Genomic DNA, 18,418 nt, shown 5'->3' with positions numbered 1-18,418 from the left:
ATCTCCACTGGGTCAAGTGTTGACATAAGAGCATGAGGCTGAACTGGGCTAGGGCTGTTTACACTAATCAGCCCTGTCCAGCCGAGCTCTTTTGCTGACTCTAATGTCAAGAGACCACTGGTTCAGATTAACATTCGCTCATTCTCACCACATCTGACTCGGGGCTAATGCTGGATGCATTTGTTTGTGTCTTTTTGGCCCCAGGCACACAAGCCAATGTGTCTTGGTGCAGAAACCCAGCTGGTACATGTAGCCAAATAGAAAGTGTAAAATAAATGTGGAAAAATAAAGAAATATAATCAAAGAATGTATATGTTTTATATTTTATAGGCTGTAAACAAAACAAAGAATATTAAAGTGTTTTATAAGAACATACTTTTCAGTATTTCTAATTCAAAATGGAGCATTGCATTTAAAGAGTTGCCATTTCTTTGTAATATTTGTGAAATGTACCTATGATTTCTGAGTGAAAATTGTTTCTACATCGTGTTTGATGCTTTACACAGATCAATTCCTGCTTTACGTTGGGTAACCATCCTTGGTTTAATCATAAATAAGATTAAATATCTCATGTCGTTTTGTATCTTTATTTAAGAATATTTAAACAAGATTTATAAAGCTAGAATAGAATAGAAAATTGTTTGAGTTAAGAATAACACGGGGGAATAATTAATGACAGAATTGCCATAAAACATAAAACTTTTGCAACGTCATGCTCAAACAAGCCAATTACATTTCACTTGCAATTGCAACCACTCTAACAAGTGAAGTTATTGACATAATTTTAGGAGTATGCCCATCTAATCTTCCAATTAATATCCAAGTATAAAAACAGCCTCTTACCACTTATATAATCTGTCTGAGTCCTCCATTGCAGACATCAAACCAAATCCGTTTACCACTAATGCTAAGATTATATGGGCACAAGAACTTGTGAATGTTTGTTAGCACTCTTTAATTTATTACCCCTTATAAATTACTTCGTTGATAACCCACTTCTCTACATGGAGTGTTGATTTATTGTTATTGGAGGGCAGGAGGGAATGGTAATAAATGGCTGTTCAAGCTCTTCCTCTAGAGTTTTACATCTGTCTTCTATCTGAGCATCCACCTTGCATCGGGGCTCCACTAGCTGGATAGTTTAGTGAGGGTCAGGACTGCTTTTGCAATGGAATGGGCCTGACAGGCAGGAGTTTGACCGGGACACTCATAATCTCATAAACAAATGTGAATTTTTGTGTCACTGGGTAATTTGCGAAAAAATACAGTGTCCAAGGGACGTTTTAGAGGAAATGAGCTGGAATCCATTTGATTGGATTTTATGTTGCCAGATTATTGTTATGAAATTCTCATACATTACAGCTTCCCATTAGCATGATATCTGAGTAACATTTAGAGAATGTTAAACCATAAAAAGGAAATCAGGCAAATAGGGAATTTCCCAAACATTTACTATCAGTTTATTTTAAACAACAACTGTACAAAATACAAATACAAAACATGTTTTAAAACATCAAGAAAGGCTATTTAAACACTAATAATGAGCAAATATTACCACCACACACTGTTTTTGCTTACATCACAACAGCTGTACATTTCATTCACTAAAGTGTTCACTGAAAAAAACATAAGTGTGCAGTTCAAGTTGTGTTAGGTTTAAAATCTCACATCACAATCCATGTCCATGTATATTCCAAGTACTGAAAACCACAGATAAGAGTTGAAACATGTTGCTTTTTCAGGGAGAGAGATATCAAAACATATTTACAGCAGAAAATAATTCTTAAATTACCTTCCCATCCATTACATCACAATGATGCAAAAGGTACAAACATCCAAAATCACAGATTATCTTCATCGCCTTCTTAATTTTGCAGTTTATCATATGCAAAATTGAGCTCTGCTAGGAAATCTCAGTGGCAGCGTGAGCATCAGAAAGATCTGTGAGAAAACAGCCTCAGCTGATGATGAACACAATATACAAACTAGAGTAAACAACTGTCTGTTGTTTTTGTCATATATATATATATAAATATGACAAAAACAACAGACAGTTGTTTACTCTAGTTTTAGACTAATACATTTGGAAAGTGGGGGTGAATTGTGACTGAAATGCTAAAATTAAGGGCTTGAATATGTAACACCCTTAAATTTAGTGTCACGGCTCTAGATGTACTATGGTATTTTAAGTCTTATAATGGTGTCATTTTATACCCCTTTGCAAAAGAAAGTATCACTGGACAGGATATTTTTCTACAATGTAATATTGAGCTTACAATTGAAACAAATGAGAGCCAAGAAGTAATCAACCATCCATTTTTTCTGATCGCAGTGACTGACAATGTGACAACTGTTCCTGGAACAGGTATTCCAGAGTGATTATTGGCCATGATACATGCAGCTGTAGCCACAGAGACCACTGGCCATCTCTTTGAGTCCACAGGTACAAATCGTCCGACTTGTAGTGCAAAAGAATTCACCCCTCAGCTCACACTAGGCCTGCACGATTTTAGAGGAAAATGTAATTGTGATTTTATTTTGGCAGTGCGAGGGAGCCAAATGGAGCAATTAAAGGTTCTGTTTGCTCTTTAAATAGCCAGCTTATAAGTGCTTCTCATTACATTTTGGGAAGATGCTTGGTCCATGGTTTGTTCTCAAATGCATGCAGCCACCCAAACTAAGCATATGCAAAAACGCATTTGTGTAGAGAAGTTTTACTGCAAAGCAAGCCACTTTGAGATACTGAAAACACTGCCACAAGCTGCTCACGTTTAACACAACACATTGCCACACTTGACACAGGCCATTCGGGACATGCCACTCGGAAGTGTCTTAATTTTCAATGGAGATATGCGGAAACTGGCAAAATGTGACAAGTGGTATTTTGCAATCAAAATCCTGCTTCTTTTGTAGGCATGGCTCTTGAAACATGCAACTCTTGTCAACTCAAATCAGCCAAATCACAATTGCAGACCTTATTTCAATTAACCGTGCAGTCTAGCTCACACAATAATAATGTTCAATGAATAATGAATAATGTTCAATCATCCATCCAATTGTCTGTCAGTCCTCACCAATGATTGCCTCAGGAGCATTACGTCACCTACACGGACTGGATAAGACCTATTTTGGATTTGAACTACTATATAAGTTTAGGTTATGGATAAGTTATGAATAAATCCGCTTTGTTTCGAATCTGTAAATAATTGTCAAAATGCTGTTTCCATGTGGCAGCCAATCCAATAGGCCACTGAGACACTGTGAAAATGCAAATTAAGCACCCTAGTCAAACACACCAACCAAGGATCTAAGCATTAGCCAATGTGTCTTTACAAGCTAGTGAGGACTCTTTAAATGACAGCCTCTTTCTCTCAGGCAGAAGCTCTTCGGCGGCTCCACGCATGTCGTCTAGCTCTGTGGTATAGTGGTCTGGGCTTTCTCCATTGGAGGTCTCCTTGATGACGCTGTATGTGAGGGCCACGCTATACGTGGGGGGCTTCTCGGAGCGCTGGGGACCACAATGGCAGAGCTTGTGGAAGGCAGCGCGGAACTTCTGAGACATGGCATTGTAGATAATAGGGTTGATGGCACTGTTCAAGTAGATGCAGAGACGGCAGAACAGAAGGAACCAGGTGTCCAGATAGGCCTTCTTGAGGAAGGAGTTGACCACCACCAGTGTCCGATAGGGCATCCACAGCACAGCGAAGAGGATCACCACCACTGCCAGCATCTTTGTCACCTACAGCAAGGAGGATGACAGAAGTTTTCAGTTATGTATGTAACTCTCTGAACCCTCATAATTATATATATATTTAAACAAAAATCCTTCTCAATCTTATTTTAATAAATCTATACATTTTTTGATCACATACTGTATTTATTATATTATATTATCACAAGCCTCAACTGTTTAAGTGAAATATTGGTAAGTTTGTAATTTATTGTATACCATTAATACTCAATTTTACATATTTATATTGCTGCTTTAATACTGATTATTGTGTAAGGTTAATGTGTTTGAATATGAGTGACTATGGACTAGCAGAACACCTGTTTTCTTATTAAGGAGGTACCAGCATGGTCATTTTAATTTCTCACTCCATCTTGAGCTTTTGCAACAGTATAAACATGATTGTCACGGTACAGCTGTTGTATTGTTTGCCAGATTATTTCAGCACCATAATATGTCATGGTTCATTTATTGTAGAGATTTGCTTCATGGGTTTAAGACTAATTTTATAAAGGTCATGAGAGGTGTGTTTTTTCACCATGTTTGGACAAGTCAAAGACTAAACGCAGCTACCGAATCTATACAGCGAGACCAGCGTAGGTCGATTCCCGAACGAATGAGCCGGCTCTTTCATGTGAATCAAGTATTAGAATCTCGAACAAGTGACTCTAATGATTCGGCTCTTTAAAAACATACAGCGCCCAGTACAACCACTGCAGTTTCCAAATCAAATGAGATTTTCAGGCAATCAAACACACTCTTTTTAAAGGAATCGCGAGATCGTCAGACTTGAAACAAGTGTAGTTTGTTTCCTGACCTCGTGAAATGATAGATTGGGCTATTAGTCTTGTTAGATATAATATTAACCTTGTTGTAATGAGCGTAGAAATTCATTTAATTAAATGTTCACTTTTTTGTATTGATATTTTTATTCAATTTATAGTTAGGAAGAAATGTTTGAACATGTGTATCCCCTCTAAAACGTCTTTTTAAAATAGCTAAATAAAAAAGGAACATTTTTGCAAGAATTGTGGAATTTGTTTTTGATTGTTTAGATTTGCATCAGACTGTCCTGTCCGAAGGAACACAATGAATATTATGGATGTATTCATTCATTCTAATATTGATCATCAATAAAAGTATCACAAATCAAAAATTCCCCCAATTAAAAACGAGAGATAACGATACCCGATCCAAACCAGTGAATGCTAGAACAAGCGCAACATTACGCAAAGAAGAAAACTTATTTCTGCAAGCAGATAAAATCAGCACCTTACCTGTCTCCGAGAAGCAGCAGTTGTGTTGCTGGATGAACTCCTGGAGTTCCCATGCACGGACGACTCCTTTTTCCAGTTTCTTCGACTTTCCTTGGGATCCGACGGGAGTGGGTTGAGGAAAAGAATCCTTGCGATCATTCCGTATAAAACAGTGGCCAGCAAAAGCGGAATAACGTAAAACACGGCATAATCTGTGAAATATATTGGCAAATAAAGGTTTCTAGATACTTTGTAGGCGCATGTCACGAGGACAGCGTTCTCATAAACGTCCTCTTTCGTGTCGGAAAGATAAAACCACATAACGCAATAGAGAGACGTTAAAACCCAAACGAGAACAATGATCTTTTTGGCTCGGGAGAGGGTGCACATAAACTGTGCTTTTATTGGGTGGCAAATGGCGATGTAGCGTTCGATGGTGAAGGCTGTAATGGAGCAGGAGGACGCGTTGATGCCCAGGTACTGAAAATAAGTGATGGAGAGGCACCCAGCATATCCGTACACCCAGTGGCCACCGAACAGACTCTCGGTGATGTTGGGAAGCCCAGCTGCAGTCAGGACCATGAGGTCGGCAACTGCCAGACTCACCAAATAGCAGTTAGTTGGGGTACGCATGTGCTTGGTCGTTAAGACCACAAGAATGACCATAACATTGCCAATAATTCCAACTCCACAAATAAGAATCACCAATAAGATGCTAGCGACCTTGTATTCGATACTATAATCAGTCCATATCGTAGCATGAGTCCCGTTGTCCAGTTTTAATAAAGTGCTGTTCTCCATGCTCAACCTGGTTTTGTTTTCTCTTTTGCGCAATAAAAAAAATAAAATAAAAATCACTTCTTAGCTCTCAAAAAGGTCATGTTTCAACATTCCAGCGAAATTAAATTCCTTCAAGTTAAAATCTGTGCAGTTTTAAATGTCCTTCTGGAATAAAACACCGCTCACAGACTTTAGATCTCAGAGATGCAAATTAAAGCGTTTGCGTTTGGTGCACAGCCAAGAATGTGTCCGTGGTAATTTGTGTGATATATAAAAATCCTGTCTCTGGCGTGCATAACTGCAGAGAGTTGACAGAGGTGTTGCACCGCCCAGGTCTGAACAGGATGATATGATGGTCTCTCAAAACCCCTGTAACCCATACGAGACCGAGAGCGTCAGGGCAGGTTGTGCAGTGCCGCAGCAGCAAGCAAGAGAGGAAGTGTCTCCAAAACACGGTCTGCTTGATTATAGGTTTCTTAGCTAAACCGCCAAAAAAAAAGAAAGAAAAAAAAACAATTATAGGCCCATTTCACATTCTAATTACAGCGTTCCTCTGCAATATGGTGTTTGTTTAAAAGCCAGCTTTCTCTATCAGAACTGATAGTGCTTGTTTTTTGGCGGTTTGTTTCAAGGGTTGTGATAAGGTAACTGATTGATCCAAGCCCAGGAAGAATGGCTAAATTTGATTTCACCCGTAGAATGCAAGAGGTCACACCCGAAGGAGAGCTATTATTGACACCTAACTGAGTCTACTGAGGACGCACAGGTCTTAATAGTCTAGGCCTATTTATGATGACAGAAAAATCAATTTTATTCATATTTCGAGTTTTGTGCCTTGCGCTACTGTCATTTGACAATGTACTTGTATACAAACAGGTCAGTTGAAATTCAATTTTAAGGAAGTGGATAAAAAGCTAGTTTTGTCTATAAAAATGCTAGCATTAATGTCCTTTCACACACTGTTTTTATATGGTTCACACCAAAATAACCATACCAAACGATATACCAATCATCGATGCGCCAGAGAAACAGATTTAGAATTCTGCCTTTGAACTTCCGTTTTTGCGGTATCTGTTGAAGAGTAATTAGCTGGCGAATTGGAATTACATTTCAAAGAGTTATCGAAAGTTATCATGAGCATTGTGATGTCCGAGGCGGATTTAATAATAACTGTCAGTAGGCCGAACATTTTAAAACAAGCGGTTCATTCATACATTTGTAGAACTGTACCTTCATGCTGTGGAAATGCAAACCGAAGAAAGAATTCAACGACCGCAGCTGAAAATGGGCGGGGCGCCAAGGTTCTTTAAAGCAGGGTGAATTCTGATTGGTTGTCATTGTTATCGAAAAAAATCCTTTTGAAAGTCATTCCATTGATTTAGTTCATGTTTGATGCCGTGAGATTTTTTTTGGTTCATTTTTGCTCATTATAAATATGTTTATTCATTTCATTTATTATTATACATATTTTTAATAATTTCTGACCGCTTTTGTGCTCTCTCAAGACTTGACACAAACTGCTTTTATATTTTCCAGAAAAGTTAATAGCAGTTAAAAATCAATTTAAAGCTGTCAAATCTTTTGGATTTTCAAGATGTTATACATACAGATATATATATATATATATATATATATATATATATATATATATATATATATATATATATATATATATATATATATATGTGTGTGTGTGTGTGTGTGTGTGTGTGTGTGTGTGTGAAAACATTTTTATTTTAAATGTTATTATTTTATTTTATTTTACACCATAAAGGATATTACAGACAGAATGTACAAGTCATTCCACTTTTCCATTATGCGAAGGTCAGATCTATTTGTAGAGTTTATGGCTGTATCTGATGGCCATAAAGACATAATCCATTATGGCCATTTTTAAAAATATCAACAACATTTCAGTAGGAGCTTCATGCAGTAAAGTGTTTTTTCAGCTATTACTTTTTCTAGACCTTTTCAAGTGTACACGAGCGTAGAAATATGGAAGCAAGGTCTGACAGCTTTTCTCATTTATTATTTGTTTAAAAGTTCTAGATAGATAATTAATTGTTTGTACAATATATTTGCAACCATAGATTATCTTCATATAGATGATCGCCCATTACCTTATGTAAATGTTTGATTTTCACACACTTCTTTGCACGATTAGTCTTTGACTGCCATCTTGTGGACTTGTTGAATTACCACACAAATAATACCTAAAATATGCAAAAAAAAAAAAAAGAAAAAAATAATGAAATGAAAATATATTTAAAATGTATAAAACGCCTTTAACAGATTCATAAAAGCTTTTTATCACTTTTAAAAATACTGTTGGGACATTTTACATTGCATTACAATGACCAAGATGGACATTTTTACGTACTAGGAGTCCTATTGCAATGTTTATTTGATTTGCATCCCATAACAACCCAATACCAGTTCCTACTTTATCTCAACTCTACTGAAACTATGGCTTGGCAAAATTATGAGATGAATAAAATCTGGAAGCTATTCTTCATCAAATCTCCTTGAGAAAGATATTGCATTGATCAAAGTTAACTTCCTGTAATGGTTCATCACCCAACTTCTACTCTGAAAACAACAAACATAGCCTTTGAGAGATCTGAGAGATTATCAAAGCTGAGACTCATGAGTTTATGAATATGGGAGCATGACAAGCATTCATAAAGACAGGGCTGTGATTTCATAATTTGTTATGGAAATGTAATGAATAATTCATCGTCTGCAGGACTGTATAAATCATTCATTCTCTAATTGAATTTGATTTCACCAAACTTCAGAATTTAAAACACTATGATGTTGTTCTGCTCTTAATCCGACACAATGCCAGCAGACCACTCAAAGCTTGGCAGCCAGCATCTCAAAGGAATAAATAAAATTTCTGGCTGCGACTCAGGAATCTCTAATTTTCCTAATGACAAGAGTCCGTTTCTACATCCCAATTTGCACGTCTCCCATCCAAAAGGCCGTGCACACAATGAGGTGAAACTAGTCATTGTGTCCACTCCCGTTATTGGCTGCAAAAAGAGTCCATTCATATCAGAAAAAAATGAGATGAGTGCAGGTAGTTGGTGCTGCCGACATTGACCATTCAAACAAATTAAATTTATTACAATAATACTAACATGTTCAAGGGCAATGGAGCCACTACTATGTCCAAGATTTGATTCTCAGCTCTTATTCTATAAAAACCTTTTTGTCAATTAAAACTTTGGGATAGTGGATGTTGTGTTGTTATAATGTAAAATGGATAAGGATGAGCTCATATTATGATACAATCAAAACATTCTGTTCCCCTTTGAGTCACTATTTTCCATGACTTTCAAAGATGTTTAATAATTAAAAGAGCTGTCCATCATTCTGTCTCTTTCAGTCATGTCCTTAAAAACATTTCTCCTCCACATGCCCTAAATTTCTGTCTTATACTGTGTGTATTTAAGAGTCTTAAGAGTTTAGAGTGGTCTTTTTCAGAGTATTATTCCTCTTTTTTTCTTTCTTTAAGAGCTTTATTTCAGACATATACCTCCTTAATCTGAGACTTTATTCAGAACAGCACACCATACTATTCTTTAATGCCGCAGTATATAATGTGCTCACTATACATATTTTTTATATGCCCAATTTCCAGCATGACTGATGAACTGAAATATCAGTTGTGATTCTGTTTCTCTTTTATTTTTAATAATTGAAAATAAATGATTCATCTGACTGCAAAACCTTGATGACATTTTTATGCAAAATTGCATTATATCAAGATGATATTTGGAAGCCACTTGCTATTAAACTACAATTTGAGTTCATGAGGTCATTGGCGTTATTTTAGTTCTATTTATAAACTTTAATATTTTTTATTAATAAATAATATTTTTAATTAGCTTTTTTTTTATTTTAGTTCAGGTTTTAGTCATTTTGCAATGTGCTTTTGCCAATTTTATTAGTTTTTGATATTTATATATTTCAATTTGACAATGTAGCTTACTTTTGTATATAGTTTTTGACATGAAATAATGCCTACTGTTTCATTTACTATTTTAATCAGTATTAAGTATATACTGCACAGTATTCAGTAAGTACTAAGCTAGTATTCCATTCTGAACATAGCTTAAAATGCAGAACTTCTGGATCACATAACATGTGACCTTGGATCTCATCATGTGACATCTTTAGCTTTGTGGACAGAAGTGATTTCAGCCTGAGCTCAGTTGTAATTGAGTCACTGTGCTCAGCACCAAGGACAGCTCCTCCCTTCTCTACCTACTCGCGTTCTCTTACCTTGTCTCTATTATTCACAAAGACACTGTCTTGAGGTTCTAATAACGAATGAAATATTCTCAGCATCTAATCAGTTAAATACAATCCCCAACAATATCCAACACCTCGGCAAACTCTGCCAGATTTTTTAGTGCTTTTCGTATGTCCTATATCTAATACACTTGCATTCAAAATTTTGGGTCAGTAAGATTTATTGATTATTTATTTGTTTGTTTCAAAAAAATGTTATTTAGCATTAATTTAATCAAAAGTTAACGATAAAAAAAATGCAGTTTTTTTTTATTTTTACTTATCAAAAACTCTTGGGGGGAAAAAAGCATTAGTTTCCACAAAAATATTAAACAGCACAACCAGTTTCAACACTAATAATATTTTTTTTTTCTTGAGCACAAAATCTGAATATTAAACTGATCTCTGAAGGATCATGTGACACTGAAGACTGGAGTAATTGCTGCTGAATCTGTAGCTTTTCCATCACAGGAATAATTTACATTTTAAAATATATAAAAATAGAAAACAGTTATTTTAAATTGTCTTATGTTTCACAATATTATTTTTTTACTGTAATTTCTGATCAGATAAAGAAAGAAATTAAAAAAAAAAAATAGTATGACCCCAAACTTTTAAATGGTAGTGTAACAGTCCTCTATTCATAGTAATCTGAAATGTTCAAAATCAATGCAAAGTTTTGTTTTCACAGCATGCACACCTGGACTATATAGGTCAGCAGTTACACAGGTGAGTGTCATGTCAGATTATATTCCAAGTTAATTTTCTCTTGGCTCCTTTAGGCTGAAGTGGATGCACATTAACCTCTGGGAGGCAGCTGGTGAAAATACTAACCTTATTGTCACAGACTGGCAGACAAGTGTCACCACCTGGTTTCACACCCAGGTCTTCCAGATCCTAGAACAAAGAAATGTTATACTTGTTTGTTTCAGTATATTGTAACATCTCACTATGTGGTTTTGCAGTTTAGAAATGATTATGTAAAAAAATATATAATTCGGGACCGTTAACCATTTTATTTGCCTTCATTGGTTCTTACATATGCGAGAGCAAAGGTATGTGACTGCAGGTTTGTTGCTGTTAAATTATGTTATTTAGTGTCTACATATCACTCTGTGTAACCACTTGGATCAAACAACATGAGTATAGATTGGCGAGCCACAGCATGCTTCTGTACATTCCAAGGTGACTTGATTGATACCCAAGGCTTTAAAATTCAATTTCGTCCTTGGCAATGCATGCCGGATGGGCTCAGCTGGCAGCTGACAGTATGGAAATCTCAGAGGGGCATGCAGCAGAAAATAAGCTGTGCACCCTTCTGAGATTTCTGTCCTGTTGAAAATAGTCCAAATTGACTGCAGCATACAGCTGCTCCACCTATTTTCATAAAGTCTGCAGTGACAGATGGGAATTCATGACTGTGCACCTCATACTCCCTGAGCTGGGCCTCCACCAGTCTGGGACATTAATCTCAGGCTGAGTAAGCCCCGCTTCTCTGCAGACTCATCCTTTAAATGGGAACTTGCTTGGCTTTGAGCCAAAGTCATCCTTTGTATCGGTCAACACAATAGCATGTATATGTGGAAATTGATTGTTTGTTGAAATGCTAGTTAGGGATATTTTCTGAATGTACTTTGAAAACGTTTGAAATAAAAAAAAAATCATGTTGATTAGATATTCTTAATTTTTTTTTACTGATTCAAGATTCAAGTTTACTATTCAAGAAAACAGTAGCCTATATTTTTTAAAACAGAATATATTATGTAATGGATGATATAGTAGTAATAAATAATGTAAAGGTGTGTTAACAAGGTCATTCTAAGGAATATGATCTGGTATAGGCTGGTTGTGTAAAATAAAAATAGACTATACAGACCTCAAACTGACCAGTAATCTTTCAAGCTTTCAAAGGACCACAGAGGCAGAGCAGATGGTGAAGAATGGGTGTGGTTTAGCACAGTCTCTGCTTCTTACTGGTCATACTAGGAAATATCTCCAGGCTGTAGTTTCCAGTCATACGCTGGTGATTTGTCCAGAAAATAATTACTTTTCGCTTCCGAGAGCTTCATTTCCCCTGGTTCCGATACAGTTTTAAACCTCTTATGATTTACTTGAAAACGCAAGAGTGATGTAAGTCAGCGAGGCGTAGATACCTGAGAAGAATTTATAAGTCTTACTACGGCGAAGACTTAACTTAATATTCATAAACCGCTGCTTCGCCATTGGAACTTTCGCAAGGAACGTCACCAACACCTAATTAAAATTCAATGAGCAGCCATTTGCTATAGGACATCGACTAAGGGACGTCAGCGCAATCTTCTTAATATTCATACTCCAACACTTCCACATAGGAAGATTGCTGAGAAACGTCATCCCTAGCTAATGAATATTCATAAACAAGCCTTTGCCATAGTAGAATTTGTAATTTGGCCATCAAGAGTAAGAGCTCAGTTCATCTTTAAAACGGAGCGTGGGAGGGAGAACGGCAGAGAGCAGCAGCCAGGAGGCCAAAATGTTCAGCAAACGAGAAGGTATTATCTAAGAACATTTGTTTATACCAAACAAACGTGTGATTTGCGTCTAAATTTAGTGAGATTCGGGATGCGGAATGTGTCTTGTTTATGCCGCTGTCTTAGCGGGATATTATATGACCTATTGATGAGTGTAACGATGCATCCTGATGGACACGTGCCAAAACTACTGTATTTAAATGTGTATATCGGATTCCAGGTTTAGCTATTGTGTAGTTTTAGCTATTGAAGATCTGATGATCTGACTCATTTTTTCCCCCGAGTGGTATATATTGACCAATAATCCATTTGACACGTTTGTATACTGATATTCACACTTTTCCAGTTTATTGGTTTCTTTAAGATCGATTCTAAGATTCAAATTAATTTACATACATTTCAAAACAACTTTGTATAAATATAATAACATAAATTAAAATAATATGAATAATGGTTATTTGACCACTTGCATGTAAAAGTACTGATACTGTACTGATATGGGTCGTAAAAAATATATCATGATATGTTTCTCTATTGTGAAGTGTATTGGCTATATCCCTATCGACCATGAGCCATGCGTTTTAAAGGGACTTATAGCTTATCTTGGGGTTTATACGGATTGCTTTGCTAATTGGATATCGAAGAAGTAGGGCTAATCAGTAACTTTAATCGTCTTTCATTAAAGAGGCAAAGGATTTCGTTCAAATACAGTCATTAACTGTTTCTAGACCACTGTAGTGAGCATAAGATCAGTACATAGTACGCATGAGTCAGAGTTGTGCTTGGGACACGTGCTGCAGTACACTACACTGACCTACAAAGGAAAATCCACTAACACTGTGTATAAGTTTAAATTTGCTCAAAATTTTGTTGGGAGCAAATCAGATCTTTTACTATCTGTCATGTGACAACTATGTCCAGAATTTGAGAAATTTCAGAACAAATTCCTGTGAGATGTGTACAGAAATGCTTGTTCACATAGTACTGAAAACATTTACATAGTTTGTCAAGAACAAATAAGAAATTTAATTTCAATAGCATGCAACCAAGATAAATGACAGTTGTGTTTGTGTGTGCTAATTAGATATCATTGTGTGAAAAGCAGGAATTAAACAAAGATTCTGTTCTATCAGACATTTAAATGTGCAAATATTTTGTCTTATTTGTAAAAAAATAAAAAAACTATTTGTCAATCACTAGCTATATATATATATATATATATATATATGCTGTGTGAGTTGATTTCTCATCTGAAGTAATATAAATTATGTGTTTATAGGTATAATTTGGATGGTTTGATGCGGAAAGAAACCAAAGTAATCCGTGGGAGTGGATCTGATGGCCTCGGTGGAGTTACACTACATAGATAATAGAGGGGGAAGATCTGATCCTCCCGGCATACTGGATTGGTCTTCTAGCCCTCTTCATGTTTGCAGGCTAAACAGTTCGGTGGAAGAAGCTTCTCCCACTCTGAAGGCGCCTGCCTGTGAGGGACAGTGTAATTCAGCACCAAGGACGGTTCCCGTCAAAGGACAACGTGGCCAGCACCGGCATCAGCCTACAGAGAAGGTCAGGGTGTGTTGTGACAAAGAGCTGGAGACCTCGTTCACTTACATTGATGAAAACGTCAATCTCCGGTTGGCCACCCCGGACACAAGTGAGAAAAGCTCCCGCCATGTAGCTTCACTCCGCGACTCCTCGAGCGAAATCCATCCCGAGGGGCTCCAGGAGTTGTCGCTGATGTCCGACATCGACCTCAGCTCAGAGAGTTCAGGGAAATCCGTGGATTACGGATTCATCAGCGCAGTCACATTCCTGATCACCGGGATCTCGCTGGTGATCATATCGTACACGGTCCCTCATGACGTCAGAGTGAACCCTGACAACGTCTCTGCACGTGAAATGGAAAGACTGGAGAACGAGAGCGCCAGGATAGGTGCGCACCTTGACAGGTGCGTTATTGCCGGCCTTTGCCTTCTCACCCTGGGCGGAGTGGTGCTGTCCACTCTGCTAATGATTTCAATGTGGAAAGGTGAAATGTACAGAAGGAAAGCCTTTGCTTATTCGAAGCACTCCACAAAGCTCTATGGTTCGATTAATTTAAGAACAAGGTCGAGTCCCAGTCGCTCATCGCCACCACATAGTTTGGTCGAGGAGGAGAATGGCGATGCTATTAGTTGACTTTTTTCTTCATTTTCTTTATTGGACTGCCAATGTAATGTTGACCTTTCCAGCATGGCCAAAAGAGCTTGTTTTTCAACCTTGTGTCAGTGACAATTGCTTACTGATGCAGAAAAACATAATATCACATAACAGATTTCTCAGGCTTCAGAAAGACACAGCATGATATCATTTGTATTAATCATGAAGCAAGTACATTTTTGAATAAACAGAGGTTCGAACTTCAGGTTTCGTGGCAGGATGTTAAATGAGGTTTCTGATAGTATTAAAACCCTTAATTTCCAAGCTGAAAATAAGAGATTCTAAAAGAAATGAGTCCTGTTGTACAGCACCCTGCTGCTAATATTGACAATCCTACTGCCTCTTTCTTACTCTTTCAGAATACTGAAATCAGGGGTGCAACTATCCAGTGTTATAGGGGTACGCAGCAAATCATTTTGGTGCCCCCCCCCACCCACTTCTAAATAAATAATTGTGCCGGACATCATCATGTAAGGGCTTGAGATAATAAACGTTTATTTTAAAGTATATCAGACAGCCACTGTAAGCCTACCATAAATATATGGTATACACACACACACACACACACACACACATATATATATATATATATATATATATATATATATATATATATATATATATATATATTAGGGGTGGCACGGTTCAAATTTTCACAGTTCGGTTTGTTTCACTGTTCAAGAGTCACGGTTTCGGTACAGTTCAGTATGTGCTATGTTTATGGAGAAACTATACTTAAAAAAAAATCTATCTAACTACGAGCAACAGCAAAAATAAATACAATAGAGTAAAGATACAAATAAAAAAAAGTTTTTTTTTTTTAGGGAGGTCTAGCATAAGGTACAGAAATTGAATAATCAATAAAACAGCATCGCATATTTAATTTATAAATTAAAGATTGTTCTTTATTAAAGTTACAGAAGCTTTTTAATCAAGAGCAGTGAGTGATTTCTTTGTTGTTGTTGTTTGATTAATATAAAGACTGTCACTTTTTAGAGAATGCGCTGATACAGTGGCCTACGTTCAGCCTGTCTGCTGTAGGATACTTACCAAGACGGGCATTTTGACAATTTTTGTCAGAATTTGTCATTTAAACACAATACTTTAAATTGAGTATTAATTTAATACTCAATTTAGAGAGAGCTTATATTTGCGTGCGTTCTGAGGCGCAGGTTTGAGCGCTTCGGATGAGTGCATGCACAAATCTTCTCACTGCGCGGGCGAGCTCGCATCCTCTGGCTCTTAAATGTTCATATTCTGTCTGCTACATTCCCCGTGTTAGCAAACTCTAGCTAGTCTGTTAACATGAATACCTAACATTATTTGCAAGCCTCAAAGCATAGACGTCACATTTTAAATCCTACCTGTTGACTTTCACCATCCACTTATTTAGCTGCTGTCGCTTCCCTTGTCATGCCATCTCCTTTCCCTCTTTCTTTTTCTATTTTAAGCCCCCGATAAGCTTTTTTATTTTATCCATCTTTTTCGAGTTTCAACGACAACGCACTAACGTTACTGCTGCTCACTCAGCGCTCACGGCGCCCCGCCCACTCGCGAGAACGCCCTTATATGTCTAAATTCTATGATGGAATATTATGAGGGCACCGGCGCCTGTTAGTCCTCTAAAATTGATATAACTTTTTTTAATATATAATTTTTAATATTAATGTATATGACTTTTATTATTAAAAAATAAATAACCATCGCTTTGGCGCCCCCCCATGGTGCGGCGCCCCTATGCGCCGCATATAGCGCATACCCACTTTTTGCGCCACTGACTGAAATATTTCCACTTCAGCAGCCATTTCGTCATGGTATGTAGAGTGATTGAGGGCTACAGTTTCTGATTTAGAGCACTCTGGGGTATTCAGATCCTCAGAAAGCATTGTTCTGTGTTACACTGAGAAAATGCCAGTGTATAATTGGGATGTTTTTGCCATTATTTTCTCATATTGTCCTTGTTAGTTCATGTGTGGAATGGGGTTCATGTGTGGAATGGGCCATGCAGAAATCTAATACTCTGCCCGCCAACCCCCCACCCAACCAACGTGCTAAAATATTTTATAAATATTTAATGGAGGAAGCTGCCACACAATGATTTGCTATCTTTTGGAAATTTAAATCCATTTCTCTGAGAGAGCAAAGCATAATGTATCTTCACTGACACTGTATACACACAGTTGAATCTATAGGCTCTCAGTATGTAACAAGATATTGACACAAATGCAAAAAAAATATCTTTGCTCACGATTTATCATAAGACTTACAATATCATATCATCTGTATCAGTTCATACTCTGATGATTAATGACTATTCATAAAACTTATAACTTAGGACTCACTTTCTGAAATGAAAATAAAATTGTATTATTCTTGATTTTGTGTTTTATTGCTTGTGATAAATCAGTAGCCTGTGTTTGACTGTGATAAGTGTGACCACTTAAATACCTGAATATGACATGATCATGAGTCATCTGTCTAACTCCTGACTGGTTATGTCCATGGGATCAAAAATCAAAAGATTGAATCAAATGTCTTTCTAATGAAAATATTTTAGCTTTTAAACTCATTAACTAAACTTTCTGGTGTTTTTACTATACATTTGCAATGCCTTATCAAGCAGTAAAGCAGTGCAAATGCTTCGAATTTAGCAGTAACAAAAAAGTAATGTACACGTTTCTGACTGATTGTAATAAAGATGTTGCAATTTTACAGGAAAATGACTCATGGCTCCAATAACATCTTCCTGACAATGAGGGAGATCTAAATTTTAGGCCTATAAAGAGCTGAGCCATTGGTAATTGCCCACATTATCGTTACGCAGACGGCTTTCGGTGGGTGAATAAAGGCCTTCTGTAGTGAATGCATGTGTTTTTGTAAGAAAAATATTAATATTTTAAACTTAATAAACATCTTTCTCTTACTTCCTTTATCTGTAGGCGGAAGCCGTTGCATCGGATGTCACAGTACGTTGGCGTTGCGTGATTAGTGTTAAATGCAGAGAGAGAACAAAACAAAACGTCGGTCATGAATTCAAAGTACATACTGAGGATTGGGAAAGAAAAATGTTGCAATATAAGCAAACTGGCAAGACTAGCAAATCTCAGAGGTGCGCGCTGCGCATACGTACTACGACATCCGCCGGAACTGCTTCTGCCTATGACAGATAACGCAAGTGAGAGAAAGGCATTTATTAATATTAATATGAAATATGGATTTTTTTTTTTAACAAAAACACATGCATTTACTACAGAATGCCTTTATTCACCCACCGGAGCCGCATGCGGCATGTTTTATTAGAAATGTGCGTTCTTTATTTGACGACTTGTGAACTGATCAACTGCAACACCTGCTGACTGCAATGAAAGAGCTTGGAATAGCCAGGACAATTTTTTATATAACTCTGACTGGATTCATCTGAAAGAAGAAAGTCATATACACCTAGGGTGCTTCGAGGGTGAGTAAAACACATATGTAAACAAAGCATACTTGCCATTATTTTTCATCAACAAATGTACAGTTCTCCTTCTTTCTCCATGATCATACATGATTAAAGATAATGTGTCTTTTTCTGGAAAATGTGCTTAGCACAGCAGACTTTACGGAAGATTTGAATAAATCAACTTAAGCACTCGCAATAA

The 18,418-nt window shown here is 36.9% G+C and overlaps 2 protein-coding genes across 3 annotated transcripts; one reads left to right on the top strand and one right to left on the bottom strand.

The window, feature by feature from the left end:
- Nucleotides 1–3,036: 3,036 nt before the first annotated feature.
- On the bottom strand, nucleotides 3,037–6,182 carry LOC132158731 (thyrotropin-releasing hormone receptor-like). The gene is made up of 2 exons (XM_059568275.1): nucleotides 5,008–6,182; nucleotides 3,037–3,739 (listed from the first exon to the last, which is right to left on the bottom strand). The coding sequence occupies exons 1-2, from the start codon at nucleotides 5,785–5,787 to the stop codon at nucleotides 3,308–3,310; spliced, it is 1,212 nt and encodes a 403-aa protein (XP_059424258.1). The 5' UTR covers nucleotides 5,788–6,182; the 3' UTR covers nucleotides 3,037–3,307.
- Nucleotides 3,647–15,141, top strand: LOC132158732 (transmembrane protein 74-like). Of its 2 annotated transcripts, none has more exons than XM_059568277.1 (2): nucleotides 3,647–3,774; nucleotides 13,855–15,141. In XM_059568277.1, exon 2 carries the CDS (start codon nucleotides 13,914–13,916, stop codon nucleotides 14,754–14,756), a length of 843 nt encoding a protein of 280 aa, XP_059424260.1. In that variant the 5' UTR covers nucleotides 3,647–3,774; nucleotides 13,855–13,913; the 3' UTR covers nucleotides 14,757–15,141. The 2 variants fall into 2 exon arrangements, with proteins under 2 accessions (XP_059424260.1, XP_059424259.1); XM_059568276.1 differs by lacking the exon at nucleotides 3,647–3,774 and adding an exon at nucleotides 12,358–12,596.
- The last annotated feature ends 3,277 nt before the right edge of the window (nucleotides 15,142–18,418 follow it).

Source organism: Carassius carassius, chromosome 15 (assembly GCF_963082965.1).
Source record: "Carassius carassius chromosome 15, fCarCar2.1, whole genome shotgun sequence".
NCBI classification, from domain to species: domain Eukaryota; kingdom Metazoa; phylum Chordata; class Actinopteri; order Cypriniformes; family Cyprinidae; genus Carassius; species Carassius carassius.
This window is presented reverse-complemented; position numbering and strand designations above follow the sequence as displayed.

Bases quoted from the DNA above. Each gene is read 5' to 3' on its own strand.
- LOC132158731 (XM_059568275.1), bottom strand. From the start codon at position 5,787: ATGGAGAACAGCACTTTATTAAAACTGGACAACGGGACTCATGCTACG. The intron at 3,740-5,007 runs GTAAGGTGCTGA...TCCTTGCTGTAG, and splicing joins CTGCTGCTTCTCGGAGACAG to GTGACAAAGATGCTGGCAGT.
- LOC132158732 (XM_059568277.1), top strand. From the start codon at position 13,914: ATGGCCTCGGTGGAGTTACACTACATAGATAATAGAGGGGGAAGATCT.